This window comes from Myotis myotis, unplaced genomic scaffold (assembly GCF_014108235.1).
Source record: "Myotis myotis isolate mMyoMyo1 unplaced genomic scaffold, mMyoMyo1.p scaffold_m19_p_14, whole genome shotgun sequence".
NCBI lineage: Eukaryota > Metazoa > Chordata > Mammalia > Chiroptera > Vespertilionidae > Myotis > Myotis myotis.
Genome location: NW_023416318.1, coordinates 43,590,709 through 43,617,139, shown reverse-complemented (window position 1 = coordinate 43,617,139; position 26,431 = coordinate 43,590,709). Strand labels below are relative to the sequence as shown.

Here is a 26,431-nt window from a genome sequence, read left to right as displayed (position 1 = left end):
CTGCCGGTAACTCATGGAGCGAATACCTGGGCCCCCTCTACTGGACACGCAGGCTCGCGTGGGACGGACCCACACGGACCCCCCCGCCCCCCAATGGCTAGGTAGATGCTACTACTGATAGGGTCAAGCCTGAAGTGCCCAGGCAACCTGGGTGACCAGGACAGGATGGAAAGGCAGCAAAGAAAAAAGGACACTGGGTTTGATTAGGTTTTGGCCTTTAGTCTGAAAAAGTGTTTGATTGAAAGTGTACAACAGAGAGCAGGTGCAAGCGGCCGGGGCCATGGAGCCGCCAATAAAAAAGAATGTCCTTAAATAAAGTTCACAGAGTAAAAACCAGAACCTCCAGTCCTTCCCTCCAACACAACAGAGCACAGGCACAGAACCAGTGATGAGCCCCAAGGAGCAAAGAGGAGGCTGGGGAGAGCAGCAGCGGCTCCCGAGCTGCTGTGTGGAGGGCGAGCCTCTGGAATGGGCTGAGTAAAGCCACCCAGTTCCCCCTGCACACCTCACAACCACTGCTAAGGCTAAAGGAAAAAGACAAAACTCAGTCTCAGGTCCGGAGGGCTCAGAAAACAGTCTCGGGGGCAGGAGTCTGGACAACCAAGTCCGCTAGTCCCGCTTGGCCTTCTTCTTGTTGTCACTGTTGCCATTTTCTTCAGCCTCCTCAGTAGAAAGCACCTCCTCCAGTTTCCGCTTGCCACTCTCTGGCTGAAGCTCTGCTGTGTTTCGGGGCTTGAAGCAAATGATGATGCAGGTCATGTTGTCACACCCTGTACCATCCCCAGAAGTATCTGGTGCCAGGCATTGATCCAGCAGCTACAAAATGGAAGGGGTAGCAGTTTTAAGGTTTGAATACTTTTCCGGGACCCTAAAGTCACATTAGAGAGGTGGTCGTGCCAGACAAGGTGGCAGAAGGAGAGAAATGGGTCACAGGTTATTACGAAACAGCCCATTTGCTAGTCCATGAGGCATAAGGTGAGTCAGGGAAATGAGGGAAGGTGGAACTTTCTACTCAGGGTTTGGCATCTGTCACTAATGAATGATACTCCTATGCTCTGGTCTTGGAGAAAACCTTGGCTCTGCAGCCCAGACACTCTTCCAAACTGGGACTCACCTCTTCCACGATGGATGACAATAACCGAAGCTCCCCATTTTCATCACGCTGGCTAATCTTTGACTGAATAAAGTCTATAACTTCCTGGCTGCTCATCACATTCCTGGGATCAGAAACAATAGTCAGAATCTTCTTGAGTCCCACGGAAAGCAGAATGGAGGAGTATGGATAGAGGTGACAGTTTGGGTCAATGTAAACACAGAGATTGTCCTCAGCTCTGCCTTAGGCTTAGGCGTCTTGATACCAAGCTGTCTACCTAAACTCTAATCCTAGAGCAGCTTGAGAAAAGGTACAGAATGCAGCCATTCAATGGATGATATAAAACCAAAGCAGGCTCTAGCCGGTCTGCTCTGTGGATAGAGCATCAACCTGAAGGGTCCCAGATTCAAATCCAGTCAAGGGCACATGCCCAGGTTGTGGTCTCAATCCCCAGTAGGGGGGGCATTCAGGAGGCAGCCAATCAATGATTCTCTCTCATCATTTATGTTTCTATCTCTCACTCACTCTCCCTTTCTCTCTGAAATCAGTAAAAATATAATAAATAAAATCAATAGAAATATATATTTTAAAAAATAATAAAAATAAAGCCAAAGGAGCTCAGAGCACTACATGAGAAGTAATGCTGCAGAAAAAGGAACTTTAAGGCATTCTGCCAGTGCTCACCAGATGCCATCACAGGCAATGACCATGAATTCATGGTCATCTGTGAGAGTCAGCATCTTGATGTCAGGAAGGGCTGATATCATCTGTTCCTCAGGTGGCAAGTTCTTGTTTCTCTTATAGAAGTGATCTCCTGAAGTAAAGGAATAGTTGGTTAACAAATAGTTTGGGTACTTCTCACAGAAGTGTTTGAAGCCTTGCCATTCATTTCCTTCCTTTCCATAATCTAATGGACAGGCGAACTGAGTTCTAGTTTCAACCCTGACTTTAGGATGAATCATAAGTAATTCACTAACCTGTTTTTTTTCATCATCCAGAAATGATACCCATATTACCTATCTCATAGAGGCATTTAAGGTTACTGGTGGTAGATACAAAAATATTTAGAAAGGTGCAAGGGCTATGAAAATTAAAACTTGCTACTACACAGTCTGAAACAGAGAAAAAGACCCCAAAAGTCTTTTCCATACATAGTCCCCTAGTTCTTACCAATGGCCCTGGAGAGGTTGAGGCCCCCGTTGACTCGACCATCCATGGTAACCTTGCCACCAGCATTCTTGATGCGTGCTAGCTCCACTTCATCCTCCGGCTTGTGGTCATAGGACATGTCTAAAGCTTTGCCAGCCTCAGACACCACACAGCGAGAGTCTCCTGCATTGGCTACAATCAACTGCTTCCCTCGTATCAGAGCCACTACAGCTGTTGTACCACTGTCAGAGCCAGGCTTAAGAAGGAGAAAGAAAGCATCATGGAAGCTTCTGGACACGAGTTCCCCTGACCATTCACCTATGCTTTCTCATCTCACTAGAACCACCAAGATAGCTTTAACAAAAAGGAGGATCACAAATTTTATATTCCCAGGGACTATGGCATGCTCCCTCTGTTTTCTGAGACAATTCTACCCAAAAGACCTCATTCCCTTTGCAGAAAAAAATCCCCCCATGATCATGACTTCAATACTAAAAGAGCAAGGGGATCCCCTCTCCCAGAATCAAATCAGGGGATTCACAACTGCCTCTTGATTCTTCTAAATCCACTGCTCCCCATTCCCACAGACCTCCTCTTTGCCTTCCATCCCAGGGACCATCATCTCCTCCTCTTCTTCCTCATCCTCTTCAGCCTCCTCGGTGTCATCCTCATCTTCTTCATTTTCTGCCTCTTCACTGCTGTAGCCATCCTCTTCCTCACTGCAATCCTGCCAGAGGGATGATCCCAGGCAACTGAGACTGGAATAACCTCCTGCCCCACTCCCCCAACTCTTATTCAAAACAAAGAGGCCCTGCTGAACACAGGTCCTCAGAACACTAAAAGATGCAACTATATGATCACGGTGAGAAATATGGGGGAAGGGAGAGGGCTAGCATTGGAATAACTGATATCCTGAACTGGGCTCACCAGGGGAAGGCCAAGGCAATCAGCCTAAAGCACCTTCTAGGCAACATGACCAGAAAGTAAGTTGCCCAGAAAAGGAAATACCCAGATATCCAAAGTAATAACCACCATCTTCCTATTCTCTCTCTAGGAGACAGACTCTTTCAAGGCCACAACTAAATCTATTTGTTAGTGTATCAACAAAGAAAGAGGTAAGAGGGCTAATGGTACATGTGTTGGTGGAGATAATGAACCCAAGAAAAGCTTAGCATTTAGTGGGTCTTTGGGGATGATGTCAAAATAGAAGAGTCAAACAGCTATGAATGGCAACCAAACAGGCCCCTCTGCAATTTCAGCATCTATCAGCCCCTACAGGCCCTTACCTCGCTGTCTTCCTCTTCCTCCTCCGCCTCATCTGACTCATCCTCACTGTCCTCAAAGAACTTGGACTTAGCAACTCGAGGCAGCTTGTCGGAGGCTGAAGAGCAGGAAGGCCCAGCCTCACCAGTGGGAATGCCAGGCTCACCACCTTGGCCTGCCTCTGTACGTTCCGAGTTGGAGGAAAGGCCTGTGTGGACCTTGGCTGTGGGACCATTTTCCTCTGAAGAAGATTCCCTAGATGGGTCCTCAGATCCTGCCTCCCCATTGAGGCCCTGGGACCCTGGTTCCTCGCCTGTCCCAGCTCCAGATTTGCTGTGGGGAGCACCCTTGTGACAGTTCTGCCCGTAGCGTGTCAGCAGCTCTTCAATAGTCATGGTAGCCTCTTCATGCAGCAGTGCAGCCTCCTCATTGTCCACTGCAGGTAAGAGGCTAAATCAGCGCCCCCATGCCAGATTCCTCATGGGATTGGTCACTCTTACTACATCCACTGCCCTTGCAGCCTGAGTTCCAACTTCCCCACCACTCCCTACTCCTAAGGGTCCTCTCACTTACCAAGTCTCAGAAAAACACCCTTTTGCTTTCCTTCTCAAGTAACATCTGCCTCCATAGCCTTCCTTTGGTCTTTGTCTTTCACCCCCTTCTTAGTCAAAGGATCACTAGGTATATTTTCCTTATCATCTCATTTTTTATTGGTAAGTTGGAAACCCTATTCTCACTGAGGACCCAGGAAGCCCACAGTGCCAGTCTAGGCCTATGACCAAGGCTTAATGACTGGCTGCTGGGGCTAATGACAGCTCCGGTCTTGAAAAACAGTCACATAAATATTAATAGGAACCAGAAAGACCCCATCACAATGACAAAAAATAATGCACATAAAAATGCTTACAACTAAGACACTAGGCACTCAACAAAGGTTAATTCTATTTCTCCTTTTCATAATCACATGCAATGCAGGAGAACATAGGGTTCTTTAATTTGAGGACTCTCTAAGTGCGTAGGAAGTCATTCTCTCTTAGAATTTATACAGAAATAACATATACTAAATAATAGTATTTTAAAATGCTGATTTCCTCTCAAACATGAGATGCCACACTTACCATCATCTTCATCAGCTACTTTTTCTTTTTCATCTTCATCCTCAGTGGGTCGCCCTGCAATCTGTGCCAGCTCCTTAATGACTTCCTCAGTGGTTAGTTTGGCATCAATAGCCAAGAAGGCATCTTCCAAAGCCTGAATATAAGCAAAACAGTATGAGGCAAGTATAGGGAACAGTACAGCAGGTATAAAATAAGTTGCCTAGATAGAATCCTAGTCACAAGGATGGGGTGCAAATTAGAATGTGATCCCCCACACTAGGAGACACTCGTATATACATGAAAAACAGTTCAGAGACCTGGGGATGATAAGGCAGCTCTAAAAAGACTTAAGTGGGAATAAGCTTATTTTATTTTTAAATATGGAACGCTTCACGAATTTATGTGTCATCCTTTGCAGGGGCCATCCTAGTCTTCTCTGTATCATTCCAACTTTAGTATATGTACTGCCAAAGCGAGCACGGAATAAGCTCATTTTAGGCAACAAATTCTTTAAGAAGTTAGGTGGCAATGAGAAAGGAAAAGCTAAGGATCAGAAAACAGGGGAAAGCCTACAGAAGGGAAGAATGAACATTGTGGGAAGACAGACCTTCTGTAGCTTGCCTTCTTTGTAAGCCTTCTGATCTTTGATGATATCAGGAAGATATTTGGCACAATACAAGGCAACTTCCTCCCCTAGAAGAAAGGTAAGGTCACCCAGAGCACTGCTTCCCACACATAGAAAGTAATATAATATCTATATGCCATACTGGAATAAATTCCAAGCGTTGAGGAGATAAATATCTTAGCACAACTCAAACCTATTTGAAAGACAGCCTTTGGGAAGTTTTGACTCAGAAAATGGACTTCCCAATCACATCTCGGGGCTATATTAATATATCCCTTGTTTTTTCACTTGCATACTTAGTTTTCAGTGAAAGGGGAAAAAAGCTAATGTAGGAAGATTCTTTTCTGGATTAAAGCAAGGCCTGGAAGAGATTATGAACCAATACAATATCCTATTAGGACGGAAGAATGGCAGAATAGAGAAAAACAGCATGAGGCAGGAAATGATATCGAAGGACCAGAACTTTGAAAGTAAAAGAACAAAGGACCTGTTCTTGCCCTATAAAGTCTGGAATTAGAGTATTAGGATGTTATCAATATGATCTGTTAAAGTTACCTCCATGTCCATCATAGACAGAAAACATAGCTGTCTCACTGTCCAGCTCAGGAATACAATTGTGAGCATCCTAGGAAAAAGAAGAGAATAATTAGCATTTCTCAAGGCCAAAGGATATTCTTCCTCAAGTCATGAGGATCATGTTCACACCTTAATCTTACTAATTTTTTAACTCTTCCCTAGCTGACCTACAGGGCCTAGAAATAAGAAAGGAAGATGGAATGATAAACTAAGAAAAGAAGTACAGGAGATGGAGAAAGGAAGAAGAGAGATGAATCAGGTCACTACCTCTGAAGTCTAGCAGCCACAAGCCTAGGAGGTATCAGTCATCCAGATGGCAGAATGCTTGGCTGTTGGAACTCTAGACCTGACCTTTTTGGATTTGTGGCAACTATGGGAAGAACCAGAATAAAGGATCTTTTAAGTCACTTCCAGATCCATTCCATGAACCAGTGAACTTCAAGTAGTCATGCTACCATATATACTACATGATCTCTGGCCAGCTATCTCTTACCTTAATTTCATCATTTATAAAATGAAATAAGAATATCTATCTTGCTCATATCATCACAGAACTATAAATTGGAATTATTTAGCACCTGGCTCACATCTTTCGTCTCTATCCTTATTCTCAAAAAGGAATGCACACCATAAAGATTCATCTTATACCTTGAGGTCTCAGTTCCTAGAACTACTCCACATTACCTTCTCCTCTACTTCCCGAAAAGCTTGAATCTATATTATCACTTGGAACTGTTCCACCTTCTCTAAGCACTTAAATTTCCACCTTGACAACTTTGATCACAGCCTCCCTACCTTTACCCTTGCCTTTATTTCTCTCTGTCCCTTTTTGAGCCAAAGCTAAGTACTTCAACACTGTCTCTTAGCAAGCTAGAAAACCTCATCCAACCTTGTATAACCTAACCAACTGCTTTCTTTACCCTTGAATCAGAGGCACTAAGTATTGTAGTCATAAGATGTCATGAAATTATGTTGATTGTGGTCACTACTTCCATTTATCTTTTTTTTCTGTATTCTCCATTGACTCTTAATTATATTAACCACATCTTCCCTATTCTACCTCAAAACTTCTCCAGCTATATCGAATCTCTCCCCTTTGCTTTGCCTCAAAAACAGTATTTCTCCTCTTTCTAGATCAACATTCATCTTAAACTCCTAACCTTCAAACTCGTCTCCTCCAACATTTTACTTCAGAGCAGACAATAACCTTAACAGCAACCCAAAGACCTGTTTTGCAGTTTTCATTCGCTCCAGCCTTTGTTTATAAGGAGTACAAACCACACCAGCTTTCTTGAAAGTGCTCTTGGGTTCTATGAAAAACTTTAGTTCTATACTTCCTAATGCCTGTTAATATTAGATGTCCCTTCTCCACCACAAACTTAACATATGTAAACCGGAACTCAACATATCTTAAGTCTCTAAAAAATCTAGAGCTTCCCCTACACGTAATGAAATCTGAACTCTCCCAGGCAACACCTAATCAAAGTCCTCCTTGATTTCCTGGTTGTCTTCCACTTTCCATCACTGAGTCCTGCTGAGTTTTCCTTGGTAACTCTGTTCCTATATTACTTTAGTTTTTTTTTAAATTTATTGTCTAAAGTTTTACATGTCTCCTTTTTCCCCATTGACACCGCCCCCCCACCCCCCAAAGCCATTCCCACCCAAGGCAAGCTCCCACTGCCCCAGTGTCTGTGTCCTTGGTTATGCTAATATGCATGCATGCAAGTCCTTTGGTTGCTCTCTAATCCCCCCCCCCCCCTGCCATTTGTCTCTGGGTCTATTCTTGTTCATCAAATTATGTTGATCATTAAAGCCCACATATGAGTGAGATCATGTGATATTTATCTTTCTCCAACTGGCTTATTTCGCTTAGCATAATGCTCTCCAATTCCATCCATGCTGTTGCAAATGGTAAGAGTTCCTCCTTTTTTATAGTGGTGTAGTATTCCATTGTATAGATGTACCGGATTTTTAATCCACTCATCTGCTGATGGGCAGTTAGGTTGTTTCCAAATCTTAGCTATTGTAAATTGTGCTGCTATGAACATGGGGGTGCATATATCCTTTCTGATTGGTGTTTCTGGTTTCTTGGGATATAGTCCTAGAAGTGGGATTACTGGGTCAAATGGGAGTTCCATTTTTAACTTTTTGAGGAAACTCCATACTGTCTTCCACAGTGGCTGCACCAGTCTGCATTCCCACCAGCTGTACACAAGGGTTCCTTTTTCTCCACATCCTCCCCCACACTTGTTGATGATAGCTAAATTACTTTACTCTTAATAGTTTAACTCCTCTATCTCTACTCTCTGCCCCCTATAATCCAACCTACATACATCCAGCTGCCAAATTAATCTTTCTAATATAACATTTTATTGCTACAAACTTCAGTAGATTCTACTGAATATAAGATTGATTCCCTACAACTTACTGGAAATTTAAAGCATTCAACACCATTCCTACCCATCTCGATAACCTAATCTCTTACCTCTCATAACTAATCCCCAAAAGACACTCTTGACACTGACCATCCCAGCCCAGCATAGTAAGCAGGCTTGTCTCAGAGCCTTTCTAATACTCAGAGCCTACCCCTCCTTCTAATACTTTTTCTTCTTCCACTTTCCTCCATCTCATTTGTCTGTACACTCTTTCTTTAAGGTCCAATTAGTCTCATCTCCCAGAGATCTTTCTCAATCACACTAATGTTCTATGATCACTTCCCCCTCTGAACTCAATATTATTGCCTCTATCAATAATTTTGGCACCCAGCATATGCTATCTTGTATTGTTATCCAATATTCCATGGGGGAAAAAGGAGTCCTAGGTCTTAACTAGACTATAAACCAACATGAAAGCAAAGGCTGTCTTAAATTTCTTTATAGCTCAGGGGCCTAACAGTATGTTCTGCAACACAGCAGGACTTCCACGTTTGCTCCTAATGGTGGGCTCCTAGATGCGTCAGGACAAATAAATTAAGGATACCTCCTCCTTCATTTCCTACCTCAAACCCAGAGATGTATCATATCATAACACAATAACCATTGAGATGGTCTGGAAGAGATGACTCAGAATACACAGGTCATCTGAGTCAAGGCTCTTAGGCCTTGTCTTACTAAATCATGTATCACACAACCCCTTCTGACGTAGACAATCAGTGGATCTGTACTAATAAACCCTTGATTATCCCCCCTCCCCCCCCCATGTCAATCTCCTACGGTTATAAATACATCCACAAACACTCACTGGATCAACCATTTGGATCCACAATACATAAATTTATCTTAACCTTTACAAATCAATTTTTAAAATGTGAAGATGGTTTGGAAAGGAATTACACATTTTCTTTTCTTCTAAGTATTGAACAAAAAGGCCTAGCTAGACCTGGCTGGGTAGCTCAGTTGGTTAGAGTGTTATTCTGATACACCAAGGCTACGGGTTCAATCCCCGGCCAGGGCACATACAAGAAGCAACCAACGAATGTATAAATAAGTGGGACAAATTAATGTCTCTCTCTCTCTCTCTCTCCTTTCTATCTCTCTAAAAAAATCAATCAAGCCCTAACTGGTTTGGCTCAGTGGATAGAGAGTCAGCCTGTGGACTCAGAGGTCCCAGGTTTGACTCCAGTCAAGGGCATGTACCTTGGTTGCAGGCACATCCCCAGTGGGGAGTGTGCAGGAGGCAGCTGATCAACTGATCGATGTTTCTCTCTCATCGATGTTTCTTCTCATCGATGTTTCTAATTCTCTATCCCTCTCCCTTCCTCTCTGTAAAAAACCAATAAAATATATATTTTTTAAAAATCAATCAATAAAATGTAAAAGGCCTAGCTAGAGAAGATGAGAGAACTAATTCTCAAATTCATCTTGACATTACTTTTAAATTATACTAGTATGCATGTATTATCACTATGCTATAGACTTAATGTTTTGTGTCCCCCTAAAATGCATATATTGAAATGTAATCAATCCCCAATGTGATGTATCTGGAGGTGGGCCCTTTGAGTGGTCATGAGGGAAGAGTCCTCACGAATGAGATTATAAACAAAATGCCAGAAAGCTCCCTTGCCTTATGGAGGACACAGCTAGAAGACAGCTGTCTATGAACCAGGAAGTGGGTCCTTATCAGACACCTTAATCTTGGACTTTCCACTAGGGTCTAGGAAAGATAATCTGTATACCCACATTTACAGCAGCTTTATTCACAACAGCCAAAAAAGGTAGAAACAACCCAAGTGTCCATCAACAGATAAATGAACCTTGAAGACATTATGCTAAGTGAAATAAGCCAGATACAAAAAGACAAATCTGTCTTTATATGAGGATTTTTTTTTCAAAATATATTTTTATTGATTTCAGAGAGGAAGGGATAGGGAGAGAGAGATAGAAATATAAATGATGAGAGGGAATCATTGACTGGCTGCCTCCTGCACGCCCCCTAGTGGGGATCGAGCCCACAACCAGGGCATGTGCCCTTGACCTGAATTGAACCCGTGACCCTTCAGTCCAAGGCTGATGCTCTAACCACTGAGCAAAACCAGCTATGGCTATATGAGGAGATTTTATAGGAAGATTACATTTCAGCACATGAATTTTAGGGGATGCAGAACATAAAATCTATAGCACAGTGGTAATATATGCATATAATTTAAAAAGTCAGATAGTAAAACCAACATGTAATTCTCTTCCCATCCACTTAGAATAGTCAAATTTCATAGAAAGAAAGTAGAAAGGTGGTTGCGAGGGACTTGAGAGAGAGGAGGATGAGGAGTTGTTTAATGGGTACAGTTTCAAATTTGCAAAATGAAAAGAGTTTGGGAGATTGGTTGCACAACAATGTAAAAGTACTTAACACTACGGAATTGTAGATTTAAAAATGAGTAAGATGGTCAATTTTATGTTATGTGTATTTTACCACAATAAAAATAACAAATATAAATATTTTTAAAAAACAAACAACAACAAAGACAAATGGGGAAAAAACTTCCCACAAAGAAAAGCCCAATCTCAGATGACTTCACTGGTAAATTCTACCAAATACCTATAGAATTAGCCCAGCTGGTGTGGTTCAGGGGTTGAGCACTGACCTAGGAACCAGGAGGTCACAGTTCGATTCCTGTCAGCGTACATGCCTGGATTGTGGGCTCGATCCACAGTGGAGGACATGTAGGAGGCATCCAGACGATGATTCTCTCTCATCACTCTAATGTTTCTGTCTCTCCCTCTCCCTTTCTCTATGAAATCAATTAAAAAAAAACCTTTAAAAAAAAAAAAAGAGTACCAATTCTTGATAAAGTCTTTCAAAATACAGAAGAGGCTGGCCAGTGTAGGTCACTGGTTGAGCATCAACCTATGAACCAGGAGGTCTCAGTTCGATTCCAGTCAGGGCACACACCTGGGTTGCAGGCTCTATCCCTAGTGCAGGGCATGCAGGAGGCAGCCAATCAATGATTCTCTCTCATCATTGATGTTTTTCTCTCTCTCTCTCCCTCTCTAAAATCAATAAAAATGTATTAAAAAAAGAAACAAAAACAAACTATAGAAGAGAAGGTAACATTTCTCAACTAATTCTATGAGACCAGTATTATCCTGATACCAAAACCTGCAGATACCACAACAAAACTACAGACTTAATAATGTTAAAGTAGTAATGCTCCTCAGTTGAACTACTAAAATCCCAGATGCCTGTTGTGCAGAAATTAAGAAGATGATCCTAAAGTTCATATGGAAATGCAAGGGACCCAGAAAAGAAGAAAAGAGTAAAACAAAGTTGGGAGATACACTTCCTGACTTGAAAACTTACCACAAAGCTATAGCAACCAGACAATGTGGTACTGGCATAACAATAGGTATGTAGATCAATTGAATGGCATTAAGAGTCCATAAATAAACCCTCATATTTATGGTCAACTGATCTCTAACAATAATGCCTAGATAATCCAATGAGGAGAAAGAATAGGCTTTTTAACAAATGGTGCTGAGACAACTTGATAGCTACATGATCCCTTCCTTACACTATACACAAAAATAACTCAAAATGAATCTCGGATGTAAATGTAAGAGCTAAAACTATAAAACTCTCGATAAACTGGACTTAACTTTTGTGCTTCAAAGGACACCAACAAGAAAGAAGGGAGAAAATACTTGCAAATACTACTTGATGAGGGACTTGTATCCAGAATATAAAAAGAACTCTTAATCTCAGTAAAAAGAGAAAAAAGACAACCCAATTAAAAATGGACAAAGGATCTGAACAGACATTTCTCCAAAGATATATAAAATGGCCAATGAGCACAAGAAGAGATAATTAAACAGCCTTAGCCATCAGGGAAATACAATCAAAACAACAACGAGATGCCATTTCACATACACTATAATAAAAAAGACAGATAATAATAAGTGAAGGGAGGATGTAGAAAAACTGACACCCTCATACACTGCTGGTAGAAATATAAAATGTTGCAACCTTAAAATAGGCAGTTATCAAAATGTTACACATGGAGTTATTACATGGCCCAGCAATTCCACTCAAGAGAAATAAAAACTTACTTTCGACACAAAAACTTGTACATTAATGTTCATAGCATCATTATCCATAAAAGCCAAAACGTAGAAATCTAAACATCCATGAACTGATGGATAAAGAAAATGATCATAAAATGGAATATTGTATTCAGCCATAAAAAGGTATGAAATACTGACAGATTAATGATACAACATAGATAACCTTTAATAAGATGTTTAGTAGAAGAAGCCAGATAAAAGGTGACATACTTATAATTCCATTTATATGAAATGCTCAGAATAGGCAAATCCATAGACATAATGTAACTTAGTGGTTGCCAGCGATTAGAGGAGGGAGAAAAGGGAGTGACTTGGTATGTTATAAAGTTTCTTTTGGAGGTTATGAAAATATTCAAAAATTGATAGTGGTGCCCTAGCTGGTTTGGCTCAGTGGATAGAGATTCAGCCCTCGGATTAAGGGATCCTGGGTTCAATACATGTACCTCAGTTGCAGACTCGATCCCTGGCCCTGGTCGGACGTGTATGGGAGACAACCAATAGATGTGTCTCTCTCACATCGATCTTTCTCTCTGTCTCTCCCCTTCCCTTCCACTCTCTCTAAAAATCAATGGAAAAATATCCTCTGGCCCTAACCGGTGTGGCTCAGTGGACAGAGGGTCAGCCCACAGACTGAAGTGCATGTACCTTAGTTGCAGGCTCGTCCCCAGTGGGGGGCATGTGGGAGGCAGCCGATGGATGTTTCTCTCTCATTGATGTTTCTAACTCTCTATCCTTCTCCCTTCCGCTCTGTAAAATCAATAAAATATATTTTAAAAAAAAGAAAATGAAAAATATCCTCAGATGAGTATTAACAAAAGAAAAGTTGACAGTAGTGCTTGCTATAGAACTCTGAATAAATTAATCACTGAAATGTACACTTTAAATGATATATATGGTATGTAAGTTATATCTCAAAGTTAAAGACTTTTTAAAATATGTTTGTATTTATTTCAGAGAGAGGAAGAGAGAGGGAGAGAGAGAGAAATATCAATGAGAATCATTGATCGGCTGCCTCCTACACTCTCCTACTGAGGAAAGAGTCTGCAATCCCAGCATGTGCCCTGACCAGTAATCAAACAGTGAGTGACCTCCTAGTTTATGGATCTATGCTCAACTACTGAGCCACACCAGCCAGGTTCAAAGTTACTTTAAAAGTGACCTGTAGGTACATTTTCAAATACTGTTATTTGAAAGTTGTTATTCTCCATCTTTGAATTAAGTTAAATTCAATTCTAAAGATTTGTGCTTCCCAGAAAGCATAATTTTAATAACAGCTTAAAATGCGAAGGGCTATTGATCAAATCTGTTAAATTTCTACACTCACAATCAAGTCCTTACCTCTCAAGGATAATTTCAAAATGATAACCCAACAGGGGATCAGGAACCGAGAAGCAGTAGTAACAACTGCTAGGAGATTGGGCAATAGAAATAATTGATGTAAAATATTCTTGAAATCTTGAGGAATAAGTTTTGATTGTACCTGAGCCAGTCTGATTGCACTTGAGAACTTATAAAGAAATAGTATAATAGAAAACAATTTCTCCATATTAATGGGCATACCTTTGATACCATTTCATACTATCTTTGAATTGGGAAGAAGAGGTACTGCATGCTCATCAAATGAAAACAATGCCCTTTTATAAGAATTACTAAACTGCATCACAGACAATGGAATTCTGACCTGGTTCAGTAAGTAAAAAAGGGTTTTAAGTTGGAGATGAGACACTAATCTGAGGATCAGACATAAAAGCCCTTCAGCCTCGGATGCCCTCTCTCAAGTGGAACCCCACAGCATGCTTAAGGGAGTTTAGTTTATATTTTTGTCCATTAATATAATAATTGAAACTGTCATTCAGATATCTTAAGAATATTCTACTCAACACTATCTACATTCAATTCTAGACAACCCTCTATGACCATTAATAACCTAGCAGTGAACTACTAGTGTATTCAAAATTATACTCCCTTAAAAAAAGGCAAATATAATTTAGAAAAACTTTTTTTTAATCTTACCTCCCCATTGAAAGCATTTTATCACTTCCAGAAAACTCACAACCAAAAACCACAAGTCCCTTTTAAGACTTCATTTCAGCCCTATAGGGTTTTGCTCAGTGGATAAAGCGTGGGCCTGAGGACTGAGGGGTCCCAGTTTCAATTCCAGTCAAGGGCACATGCCTGGGTTGCAGGTTGGTCCCCAGTCGGGGGGGTGCAGGAGGCAGCCAATCAGTGATTCTCTTTCATCATTGATGTTTCTATCTCTCTCTCCCTCTCCCTTCCTCTCTGAAATCAATAAAAAAATTTTTTTAAAGAAGACTTCATTTCAGATTGGACTTCTCATTAGCCACCAAAAACTCGGAACTTTCCACATATACTTCTCAGGCACCATTTCACTACCTACCTCTTTTTTTTTTTTTTTTTTAAATATATCTTTATTGATTTCAGAGAGAAAGGGAGATAGAGAGAGAGAGAGAAACATCGATGAAAGAGAATCACTGATCGGCTGCCTCCTGCACAGCCCCCACGAGGGATCAAGCCCACAACCCAGGCATGTGCCCCCGACCTGAAATCGAACCATGACTCTTCAGTCCGCAGGCTGACGCTCTATCTGCTGAGCCAAACCGGCTAGGGCTCACTACCTACCTCTTAACCCCCAAAATACATACCTCAACCAGCTTAAGGCTCCCTCCAAACCATGAAGGAAGAAAGGAAGAGAACTTCAACTGTGGTATTTTGATTACCCCTCCTCAAAGCACCCTGGTGCCATAGAAAGAGGAGCTGGAGCCCTGGCCAGCTTGGCTCAGTGGATAGAGCGTCAGCCTGCAGACTGAAGGGTCCCAGGTTCGATTCCTGCCAAGGGCACATGCCTGGGTTTCGGGCTCGGTCCCCAGTGGGGGGCGTGTACGAGGCAGCCGATCAATGATTCTCTCTCATCATTGATGTTTCTATCTCTCTCTCCTCCTTTCCTCTCTGAAACCAATAAAGAAATATATTAAAAAAAAAAAAAAGATTCAGAGACTGATGACTGTGGACCAAAGCGTCCCGGGTTTGATTCTGGTGAAGGGCATGTACCTTGGCTTCTCTCTGCCTGGGCCCTGGTCAGGAGGCAACCAATTGATGTGTTTCTCTCATATCAATGTTTCTCTCTGTCTTTCCCTCTCTCTAAAAAAAAAAAAGAAAGAAAAGAAAAGAGGAGCTGGAGAGAGGCAGAAAGTATAAAATGCCAGCTATTGATAGTTGCCATCCTTCCCTTAAGAGAGGGGGTAAAATAGTATTCTCTTAAGGTTAAATCTATGAGTTAGGATTTTAGCAACCTTTGTAAAGCATACTGGCATGATAAACTTACCTCATCGGAATCATTAGAACCAAGCAAATAAGGTCAATAGATGTAATTGGTGGAATTAAGCCCCAAAGGTTAAGAGGAACAGGAGTACACTTGATGAAAAGATTCACTCAAGAAGCATTAGATGCAGTTATTTTCTTGCCATACCAAAGAAACTATGTTATACTTTGGGGAGAAAGGAAACACCAAGCCAAAGGGAAAGTATCATAGAAGCAGAAAAGGATCCCAAAAGGATCCCAAACTGAAGATGACTTGGTTAGCTATATTTATTATTTTTTAAAATATATTTTTATTGATTTCAGAGAAAGGGAGAGAGAGAATCATTGATTGGCTGCCTCCTGCATGCCCCATACCCGGGATCAAGCCCACAACCCAGCATGTGCCCTGATCAGGAATCGAACTGTGACCTCCTGGTTCATAGGTGTACGCTCAATCACTGAGCCACTCTGGCCAGGCTGATTAGCTATATTTAACTATTCAAAAAAGGTAAATTCAGAAACTGTGTAACTGGGAGGATTTTAAAAAAACCCTAACTAGTTATCTCTCAAAAGGGAGATTAAGATCTAAGTAATAGTCTAATGAAATCTCCTACAAACCAAACAGTCCCAGGTGAAAAAAAAAAGTCATTTTCTAGTTAACAGAGAAACCAAAATTAAAGGGAAATGTCCTGCAGAGAGGAAGCAAACAGCACAGAATCACTGAGCAAATGACTTGGACAACTGAATACCCAATTCATAAAGAAAATGAGAATAGTACTAAGAAATGGAAAAACCATAGCAGAGTAAACTGGAAAGTATGGAATGAGAAACCTGAAGAAAAAGTCTTACTGTGAGATGAGATAGTCACCTCAAATCTTAAAATATTAACAGAAAATGTCATAGAAACGGAACCTCCAAACTACCAACTAACCCAAACCCCATTATATAAATGTTTCCCTTTGGAAACTATATCCAGGTATTTCTAACAGACGGGCAATGACATTTACCAAGCACTCTGTAAGCTCAACCCTGTGCAGCACAGTGAAATATGAACACTACACTTCAGAAGACAAACATCCAGTATCTCGAACAATTTCATCCTACAGATTCTTTCCACCAAGGCACAAGTGTTCGGACCTTTCTGGGCCTGGACTTCTGAGCTGTAAAAGGTGGGAGCCCAACTAGATGAGATGAACTATAGGATCCCCACCTAATGACAGAGCTGTCCCAAGTCAACTGCAGGTGTATCTGAGTCTGAGAACAAGCCTTTGCGTTTACACTGTCATTCCAGAGCCAACCACAGGGAGGAGCGAGGGGTTTGAAGAACTTCCCCAGGGAACGGTAGCTGGCTGCTACCTGAAGCCCACCCAGCAAGGGGATAAATCCTCAAACCCAGACATAATTTGGGCATTTCCCTAACGCTTCTGCCTTGCCTAGACCTCACAATACTCCTCACAGAGACAGCTCTGACACAGGCCTTTCTCCCTTTCTTTCCTAGTGTTCTCTGCTCTCCTTTGTAGCTTCAAATACATTTTACCCTATAGGACTCTTTTGTATCCAGACTTTTCCCCTTTTACCCAGAGTGAAGTTTTCTAGAAAAGAAAGTCAGTTCTCTGTAGGTCAAGACAAAATAAAAATAAAAATTAGTGAAATTATTGAAAACCAAGGAGACTATAAACTACAAGCACAGGCAAAGGACAGTTATTAAGTTTCGAAAAAGCCCAAATGGGGGAGGGAAAAAAAAAATCAAGCATAATTTTTAAAAAGGAATAATACTGATTGACATCATTCGAGTTTTCCAAAGGCCGTAAAAGGCCTTGAAGAGAATACAGGCAATTCTTGGAGGTCAGGTCGAGCCTCTGAAATTAACATGCGGTGCCCAGGGCCAGGCCATTAGGTGTTAAGAACCTGAGAGTATCTGCCCGGGCTTCCTTTCCCTGTCAAACTCTCCGCCCAAAGAGGCCTCGCACATATTTAACACAGAAATATAAAACATTAAGGACAGCCATCCCCCTCTATTTGCCTCTTCCTCGCAAGAGTAAATGAGTGGTGCCTCGTTTCCCCTTTACTCCCACCCTTCGCCTCCCGCCGTCTGTAAGCCGGGAGAGCGGCGCTGGCACGGGGGGAAGGCGCGAAGGCGCGGGGAGAGGGCGGTCGGCGTCGGAAGGTGCCTCTCCACATGGCGAAGTGCTCGCCGCCGGGCTGGCCACCGGCGCACGGCCCCCGAGCCTCGGCAGTTCCCTCCCGCTCCCGATGCCGCCCCCCAGAACTGCCGCTGGGGACTCGGGCTCTCGATTCGGACCCGTCCCCGGGGACGACCCCATCCCCCCGCTCCCTTTTTCTCCATCGGGTTCCCGCCCTCCAGCGACCAGTCTCTGGGCCCCTCCGGCCTCACCTCCATGGAGACTCGCCAGCCCTGCATGGCGGAGAACCCGTAGGGCAGCGGCAGGCGCGGCGCGCCGGCCCCGTCCCCGGAGCACTTCACCGTGTTGGGCTGGGAAAGGTAGGCGCCCATGGCGGCGGCGGGCCGGCGGCCTCAGGGGCAGGCGAACGGAGCGCGACCAGTGCCGCGCCGGAGCCGGGAGCCCCCGGGGCGCGCGTGGCAGGAGCGGCCGGCGGCGCAGCGACGCAAGGTGCCGGTGAAAGGCGCGAGGCCGGCCAGGAGGCGGTAACGGGACTGCCGGAGGGAGGGAGCGGAAGCGGAAACGGCGCCGCTCCAGACCCCGCCCGGCCGGCGCGGCGCGGCGCGGCTCGGCGCTGCCGACAGTCATTTCCTTAGCAACTCGCCCCGCCCGCGGAGACAACGGCCCGCCCAACCGCCGCTCCCGCGAGACTGGCGTGGCCACGCCCACCAACGGCCGCGATCCCCGGGAGTGGGTGGAGGGAGGGGCGTCGCGCGTACCTGGTCCCCGCCGTCCCGCTTCTCGGCTCTCCCGCCCGCCCTTTCTCGTGTCTCCGACGCTCGTTTGTGCGGGGCTCGGTGCTTCCAGTCCGCCCTCCGGGGTGTCAGCCCCTCTCCCCGCTGCGCCCTCAGACCCCGCAAACCCCGCCGCACTCGGTTCCGTTAAAGTTGATGGTTCTGAGCACAGGAAGCACCTGGCCGGGCTTTTAGGAGGTTTGTGTGAGTAGAATGTGAGTCTTTTCTGACCAGAGAAAATAAAAGACCTCGTCTGCGACGTCCAGCGAGTTAGTGCAGGGCAGGCATGGCTGGCACAGGCTGTGCTGGGCGAGAAGAAGCCCGAGGAGAGGAGAGGAGAGGACGCGCGCCGTGGCGGAGCCCGCCGGACGCCGGGAGCGCGCTGTGCCCGGGAGAAGGGGCTGATGCGGGAGGTGGCGGGGCCGAGGACGGACTGTGAACTGTCCTGGGGACGATTCCTGAGGAAGCCGGCAGCCTCGTTGGAAAGTGGCTTGAAGTAGGGATACTGGATAGGCCAGCGATGGTAGCCCAGACGCGGGACTTGGACTTCCCTGTCCCCGGCATCTCTCAGGCTGCCGGCCTCGGCTCCGTGCGCAGGGCAGCCGGGGGCAGAGAGTGGGGAGCGGCTGGCGAAGGGGCTGTCCTCTCCGCCCAGGGTGGTGGCCGTGGGGCTAGAGACGACGGAACGAATCAGACGGTCAGAAAGCGACAGGACTTAGCAATAGGTTGGGTTCAGGGAAGGGGAAGAATTCTCCAACCTGTGAGCGGTTTGATTCTTTTGAGATAGAAAACGAAGGGCTCCCTCCTGCCTCTTCCGAAACCTGCAGGTTCCTGCGCACGGTTCACCAGGCCCTTCATGCTGGAACCAGTGCCAGCGTCTCCCCCGCTGCTCCCGCGGTGCCTCTCGGGGTCCCTCCTCCTCCTCTTTCCGTGCTTTCACCCACCGAGCAGACCTCCTCCTCCTCCGCCTGCAGCACCGCTTCCTCCAGGAAGCCTCCCGTCTCCCCGCACTGGTCTGGGTCTCCACTTGTCTTTCCTGGTAGCCTATCAGCCAGTGGTTCTCAACCTTCCTAATGCCCGACCCTTTAATGCAGTTCCTCATGGTGTGGTGGCCCCCAATTTCATTGTTACAAATGGAACATAATTAAAGCACAGTGATTAATCACAAAGACAATATGTAATTATATATGTGTTTTCCGATGGTCTTAGGCGACCCCTGTGAAAGGGTCATTCGACCCCCAGGTTGAGAACCGCTGCGCAGCCTTTGTGAAGGCAGAAACCCCACCAAACTTATCGCTGTATACCTCAGCACCCCGAGCACGTTTCTTTTATGTGCTCAACACTATTGAAATATTTGTTGAATGAATGAACAGCAAGGTTTTGACCCTGAATGTGACAAAAATTGCTGGAGCCAGTAACCGGAAATGGTGTGTTGGTGGAAGGGTGCTAGTTTGGGGAGAAGAAGGTGGGTTCGGTTTACGGTGACAACTGGCTGTACACGCATTGAAGATACTGGGTTGACGTTAGATGATGAGGGTAGAGGAAGATGTTATTAGGCCTGTGGTGACTTACATGAGATCTCTGACAAAGGCAGTGTAAAAAGAATACAAGCTTTTTTTTTTTCTAAGAATGAAAAAAAAGCATGAGTTTTGACATATATCACCTATGCGGTCTTTCACAAGTTAGTGATTCTCAGGTTCAGTTCCTCATCTATATAACACAATATCTACTTTTCCAGATTGCTTTAAGGATAAGAGGAGCTGAATATAAAGTGTGAAGTTTGCATTGTTGTATTATTATTCAACCAAAAGACAGCCATATATTAAGTATTCATAAACATATACTGTAGTAAATGAGAGAAATAACGTTAAATTATTAAATGATGTTCACACAAAAATAGGAGATTGCCTGAAACAAAATGGAAGAAAAATAGACACGGGGAAAGGTGGAAAAGAAAACATGACTGAAGGAAAAAGTGAGGTACTTGGAAGGCAGTGGTGTCTCAGAGAAAGGAAACGAAGATACTAAAGGGGCTCATGGAAAGAGATGGGGAAAGAGACAAGAATATGAAGATTATCCTCAGTCCATCCCCATTTCCCCCAAAACATTACAGTACACTTCCAAGGACACAAAGTTTTCATGCTTTGGTAGGGAGCAAAAACAATTTTCTTTAAAAAACCCAAACACCATCATATTCACAGATTGATTTTCCTGGTTCTATATGAGTTTCAAAATCTGATTAATGGAACTTAGTAACAGAAGCAGCTCCCGCACATGTCCTTTAGGGGCTGCCCTGAATGAAAAAAAAAAGGGTCTGTAAAACATACACCCAGTTTATTCCACAGCAAGGGATATAAAGGCATGGGATTGGTTTGTTGTGATAGACAATAACTAAATTCTGAGCATTTGGCAATTCTTTACATGTTACATTTTTTTTTTAAATATATTTTATTGATTTTTTACAGAGAGGAAGGGAGAGAGACAGAGAGCCAGAAACATCGATGAGAGAGAAACATCGATCAGCTGCCTCCTGCACATCTCCCACTGGGGATGTGCCCGCAACCCAGGCACATGCCCTTGACCGGAATCGAACCTGGGACCTTCCAGTCCGCAGGCCGACGCTCTATCCACTGAGCCAAACCGGTTCCGGCACATGTTACATATTTAAATCACTAGATTGCTTATGTTTTCTTGCCTCTCAATTGGTCAAACATTGAAGATAAACTGAAAAACACTAGGCGTTTTAAGAACCTTTTTTGTGTTTTTCTATTAGCTGCTCATGAGCCTCTTTCCAGTTACCTTTCATGTGAGAAGGAAAAGAGGAGAAGGTGGTTTAAGCCAGTGTTTTTCAAACATGAGAAATTGTGACCCACTGAGACACCTCTGCCGGTCCCAAGGGATTCATGGGAATCCAGGCCAGGGAACATTGCCTTAAAAGTTGCATGCTAACTTCAGAGTATAATGTGACACCCATTCAATTGTAAACTTAAACAGAAGATCACTCAAAAATATAAGGTGCTCATCTAGATCATCCAAAATATGCTAATACGCTTATATTACACAGCTTAAAACTCAAAGTTTTAAAATTCTCATGGAAGCCTCATAGTGCCTTGGAAATACAAGATCCCCAGAGGGGAACAGACCACAGATTTGAGAAACTCAACCTTCACATGGAAGATGTTAAGTGAGGAGAGAATGAGTAAAGAGAAATTGGAAAGAGGTTCTCCCAGATTCCCCCCACTAACCCAGACTTTTCCTGGGGTTTCTAATTCTGTTTTTGACCCTTCATATACTTCCTTCGCATCCTGTTTCTGATGACATGATACTAGTCATAAAATATTGCCTTAGAAGCACAGCAGTTTTGACACTATATACCTTCCTGTGTGTGATTAAAGGTGAAAGATGGGTTCAGGGAGTGGGGGCAAATTGTGGGGGCAAGATTTAAGGTTAAGAGAAAAGGAATACAGATATTTTGAAGTTACCAGAAGAGGGAGGGGAAAGAGTCTATCTCTGAACTTCTGGACTAAGCCATACTACACTTTGTTTTCATCAATAAATGAAACTTTAAACAAAATCAGTTGCTGTTTTGTATTTCTAGAAGGCAAGACATAAATTCATTTTGAAGCAGTCTTTTCTGAAGGATATCACCAGAATGGGCTGTCTAGACATACATGAAAGAAATAGTCACTTTTATCCTAAAGATAATTGTGAAATGACCATTAACCAAAATTCAGATGTTTCAGACTGAGTTGCTGGAGTTAATTTATGTATTAGTAATATAAATTACGTCTTTCGCAGGAATGTGCCCTTGAAGGAAAAGAGAGATCATTTCTTTCCCTTAAAATGAGAATATAGACTGGAATGTTTCTTAAAATCCTTGTTTTCAGGAAAACCTATGTATGTTTTTATCCAAGTGTTTGCTCACAGGTGTTTACAAAACTGGAGCCACCCTCAAGAGTGAGTGCCAATCTTATCTTCGCTCCTCACATAAGTCCACAGCCTGGCCTGAATCACTGGTATCTCACAAAGTGGTGTTACATAAAAGCCAAATTATCCTAAGTCTGGAAAGTACCAGTAACTCCTGGGATTGCATCAAGCAGGCCAAAGTGAAGGTGAGTTTTCCCCCCTAAGGAAAAGATAGCCCCTCAGTTGGATACTTTAGAGTAGAAATAAGCAGGCCTTGAACTGGAAAGGAAAGATGCTCTTTGGTCCATGCCTGGTGCCAGCATTAGGATTCCCAGACGTGGCAGCCTGGAGATTCCTGGTGAGGAAAGTGGGCAGGCTGAGCTGGCTGCCTTACCCGGAATCTGAAGTATGGCCACGTCTAGTGGCAACTGTGGAATACCCTCTGTTTTTAAGGTCTGTGCCTCTGTGTCTTGTTAAATAGCCTGGACTAAGCTGAGCTTGGAGAATAAAGTGAGGAGGTCTATGTTCATTGCGAGGGGGCCATGTGCAGTAGGCGGTGGCAAAGTTCAAGAGTAACAGTGGTCAGGAGCAAGGACGGCCGGCAAAAGCAATAGTAATTTCCAGAGAGGTTCTGTGGCACACTTAACCATTCCTTAGTGATTCCTCAAAGTCCTTTGTAGGAGAACTCTTTTGCCATATTGGCTGCTAAGAACTGAGGACACACAGGTTCAGTCTGCCAGATTGGCCCAAGGGAACCATAATATTACTTAGAAAAGTCCTGCTGTTTCCTATAGTTATCAGGAGGGCAAAAGTTCTTAACTGAGTCTCGCGTTCAAAGAAACAAAAATGACTTCACATTTGTAATTACTTGGCTCTACAATTTGCTAGGGACTAAAGAACAAAAAGAGCAATAAAAGGAAACCTGCCCATTCAATCCTGCTACCCCGCCCACCAAAATAGCTTTCTCTCCACTGAAAGACTGTTCCGCCTACTCCTCTTAAATGGTTCTTTCCTCAATTATGATATGATAGTTTCCTCGTGTAAGTTTTAGCTTAGTGCTCAGCCAAAACCTCAAGATCTTTCTGCAGAACTCGATTGTTCTCTTTCCGTGTAGCTCCATCCTTTCTGGTTCTCTGCCCTGAAAATGTTTGCCACCTTGGCCTCCCTAAACTCCAAACTCTTCTCAATGCGGTGAGGTTGTCAGGCTTTGTTTGGGTTTGCTCTCTCTACAAAGCGGCCTGAAAACTCTTTCTAGACAGTACTCTGAGGATACACTTCATTTGTTTCCCTTCTCTCAGGGATCATCATCCAGTGCTACCCGTTAGCCAATGTCTGAAAACTATTGCTTCATATATTATGTCCAGTTTTCTGGATGATTAAAGCAGGAGGGTAAATTTCATTCCTGTTAATACCATCATGGCCAGAGTGTAAGTTTTCCCAATCAGTTTTATAAATTGTTTATTTATAAGTCTGTCTTTCAGTGAGATTGTGTGGGTGCTTTTAAAAAATATCTTAATTATTTCTGCCCTAACCGGTTTGGCTCAGTGGATAGAACGTCAGCCTGCTGACTGAGGGGTCCCGGGTTCGATTCCGGTCAAGGGCATGTACCTTGGTTGTGAGCACATCCCCAGTAGGGGGTGTGCAGGAGGCAGCTGATCGATGTTTCTCTCTCATCGATGTTTCTGACTCTCCCTCTCCCTTCCTCTCTGTAAACAATCAATAAAGTATATATATATATATTTTTTAAATCTTAATTATTTCTGCTATATCAAATGTATTTTGCCTTCATGGAATTCTAGGTTTACAGTGAAGTCTTTTATCAGTCTGACTGCTGTTTCATAGGTAATCTATTTTTCTCTCCCATCTCTGATATCTTTTACAATTTTCTCTTTATCCTTGATGTTATGTAAATATCACTATGATGTGCTATAGCATGTGCTTATTTTAGTACTAAAAGCTTACTTTTAATATTTGAGGACTAATGTCATTCATCAATACTTTAAAAATCTTATCTGTTTTCAAACTGTTTTATCATCATACTCTTTATTTTCTTTTACAACTCTCATATGTTGGGGCTCTCAATCTATTATCCCCCTCTCCTAGCTATATACTGTATATTCTTGTGTCTCCTCTCCAATTATACCCAATTTAGAGTTCTTATTAACTTTTTATTTTCACTATTTTGTTTCTCTTAGTCCCAAACAAACCAGGGAAGGAGTTCCTTTACTTATTTTGGAGAGGGCTTTGTCACTCTCTTCCCAAGCTTGCTCCAAAAAATAAAAAAGTGGTCTTATCTGATTCTCTCTTTAGTTTTCTCGTTTACTCTCTTAATGTTCTCCCTAAAGAGTCTCCTCTTCTAGAAGTAAGAAACTTTGTAAAAACAAAGATTAAGTTTCAAACTGAAAAGCCAGAGGTGAGGTTAAAGGAAAGAAAAATAACACCTATGTTGGAAATGTTCAACTCTTACTGTTAACAAGTGACATAACTTGCAGTGGAAAATCATAGGATTTATGGTCCAATTTCCTTTCTTCCAAGACTGGTGAGTCAGAAAAAAGGACAGTTGGATCTTCTCTGGACTATTCTTTCCTCCCTTTACTGCTAGTTGAATTTCTTTCTTTTTTTTTTTTTAAAAAAATATATTTTATTGATTTTTTACAGAGAGGAAGGGAGAGAGATAGAGAGTTAGAAACATCGATGAGAGAGAAACATCGATCAGCTGCCTCCTGCACATCTCCTACCGGGGATGTGCCCGCAACCCAGGTACATGCCCTTGACTGGAATCGAACCTGGGACCCTTCAGTCCGCAAGCCGACGCTCTATCCACTGAGCCAAACCGGTTTCGGCTGCTAGTTGAATTTCTATTCAATTTCTGTCCTCTAAAACCAAGGTCAGACAGGCATCAGTTTTGTCTGAGAAACCTTATGAATTAGTTTCCTAAGGCTTTTGTAACACATTGCCAGAAACTTGGTGGCTTAAAAGATCACAAATTTATTCTCTCACAGTTCTGGAGGTCAGATGGCTGAAATCAGCATCACTGGTTTAAAGTTACGGTGTCAGCAGTCCTGGTTCCTTCTAGGGGCTAGGAAGATGCCGTATTTCCTTGCCTTTTTAGCTTCAGGAGACTGCCTGCATTACTTGGCATCACTCCAGCCTCTTGCTTTTGTGGTTACATTTCTCTTCTGTAGTCAAATCTCCTTCTGCCTCTCTCTTTTATGAACACTTGTGATTACATTTAGGGCCTATCCTGATAAGCCAGGCAAACCTCCCCATCTCAAAACCTTAATTATATGCTAAGTTCCTTTTTCAATATGAGGTAGCATTGACAAATTCCAGAGATCAGGATGTGGGTATCTTTGGGGGCCATTCAACCTACTGCATCTTCCCAGGGAGCTTTCATCTAAAAAGTCAATCATGTCCTTCTCTATTCAGTCTATGGAACTTTATATGTACTTCTGTTGTTGCTCTTGTAAGTATTTGTAACTTTTTAAAAAGCTTTTTTTGTTTCGTTATTTTTCTTTTCTTGTCTTGTTTTGTTTTGTTGGGTATTGTAACTTTTTTTGTTTAAAAGATATCTTCCCAAATAAAGATAAACTCTTTGAGGACAGGAACTTTGTCTTATTCATTTGTTGCCCTACTGCCTGCCTAGCCTGGTGCCTGGCACATATTTGTCATTAAACAAGTATTTGTTTAATTAAATTGAATTTTGCTCTCTTATTCAAGCCTTGAAGCACAGCTGTGAGATATGAAATAAGGGAGTCTTAGACCACTAGTGCTAGAAAGGATCCCTAAGCCTTTCTTTACAGTCTGATCTGTTTTTACAGGAAATAACTTTAGATTTGGGAAAGTTATCTTTATTACTACAACAAAAGTAAACCAACTACATGAAATCAAACAGAAAAGGTTTATATTAAGGTTTTTAGCCCAGGAAAA

General features: G+C 43.0%; 1 protein-coding gene and 1 non-coding gene across 5 annotated transcripts; both read right to left on the bottom strand.

Moving 5' to 3' along the window:
• Window positions 1–198: 198 nt before the first annotated feature.
• Window positions 199–18,376, bottom strand: PPM1G (protein phosphatase, Mg2+/Mn2+ dependent 1G). Of its 4 annotated transcripts, none has more exons than XM_036335046.1 (10): window positions 18,074–18,373; window positions 5,783–5,852; window positions 5,210–5,295; window positions 4,624–4,756; window positions 3,529–3,941; window positions 2,832–2,969; window positions 2,264–2,498; window positions 1,778–1,907; window positions 1,115–1,217; window positions 199–816 (listed from the first exon to the last, which is right to left on the bottom strand). In XM_036335046.1, the coding sequence occupies exons 1-10, from the start codon at window positions 18,191–18,193 to the stop codon at window positions 610–612; spliced, it is 1,635 nt and encodes a 544-aa protein (XP_036190939.1). In that variant the 5' UTR covers window positions 18,194–18,373; the 3' UTR covers window positions 199–609. The 4 variants fall into 4 exon arrangements, with proteins under 4 accessions (XP_036190939.1, XP_036190940.1, XP_036190941.1 ...); XM_036335047.1 differs by lacking the exon at window positions 18,074–18,373 and adding an exon at window positions 12,346–12,393; XM_036335048.1 differs by lacking the exons at window positions 5,210–5,295; window positions 18,074–18,373 and adding an exon at window positions 12,346–12,383.
• On the bottom strand, window positions 4,977–5,082 carry LOC118669608. The gene has a single exon (XR_004972060.1). It is a non-coding gene; the product is annotated as a U6 spliceosomal RNA (small nuclear RNA).
• Window positions 18,377–26,431: the final 8,055 nt, after the last annotated feature.

Bases quoted from the DNA above. Each gene is read 5' to 3' on its own strand.
- PPM1G (XM_036335046.1), bottom strand. From the start codon at position 18,193: ATGGGCGCCTACCTTTCCCAGCCCAACACGGTGAAGTGCTCCGGGGAC. The intron at 5,853-18,073 runs GTGAGGCCGGAG...TCTTTTTCCTAG, and splicing joins GCTGGCGAGTCTCCATGGAG to GATGCTCACAATTGTATTCC. The intron at 817-1,114 runs GTGAGTCCCAGT...TCCATTTTGTAG, and splicing joins TGTCATCCATCGTGGAAGAG to CTGCTGGATCAATGCCTGGC.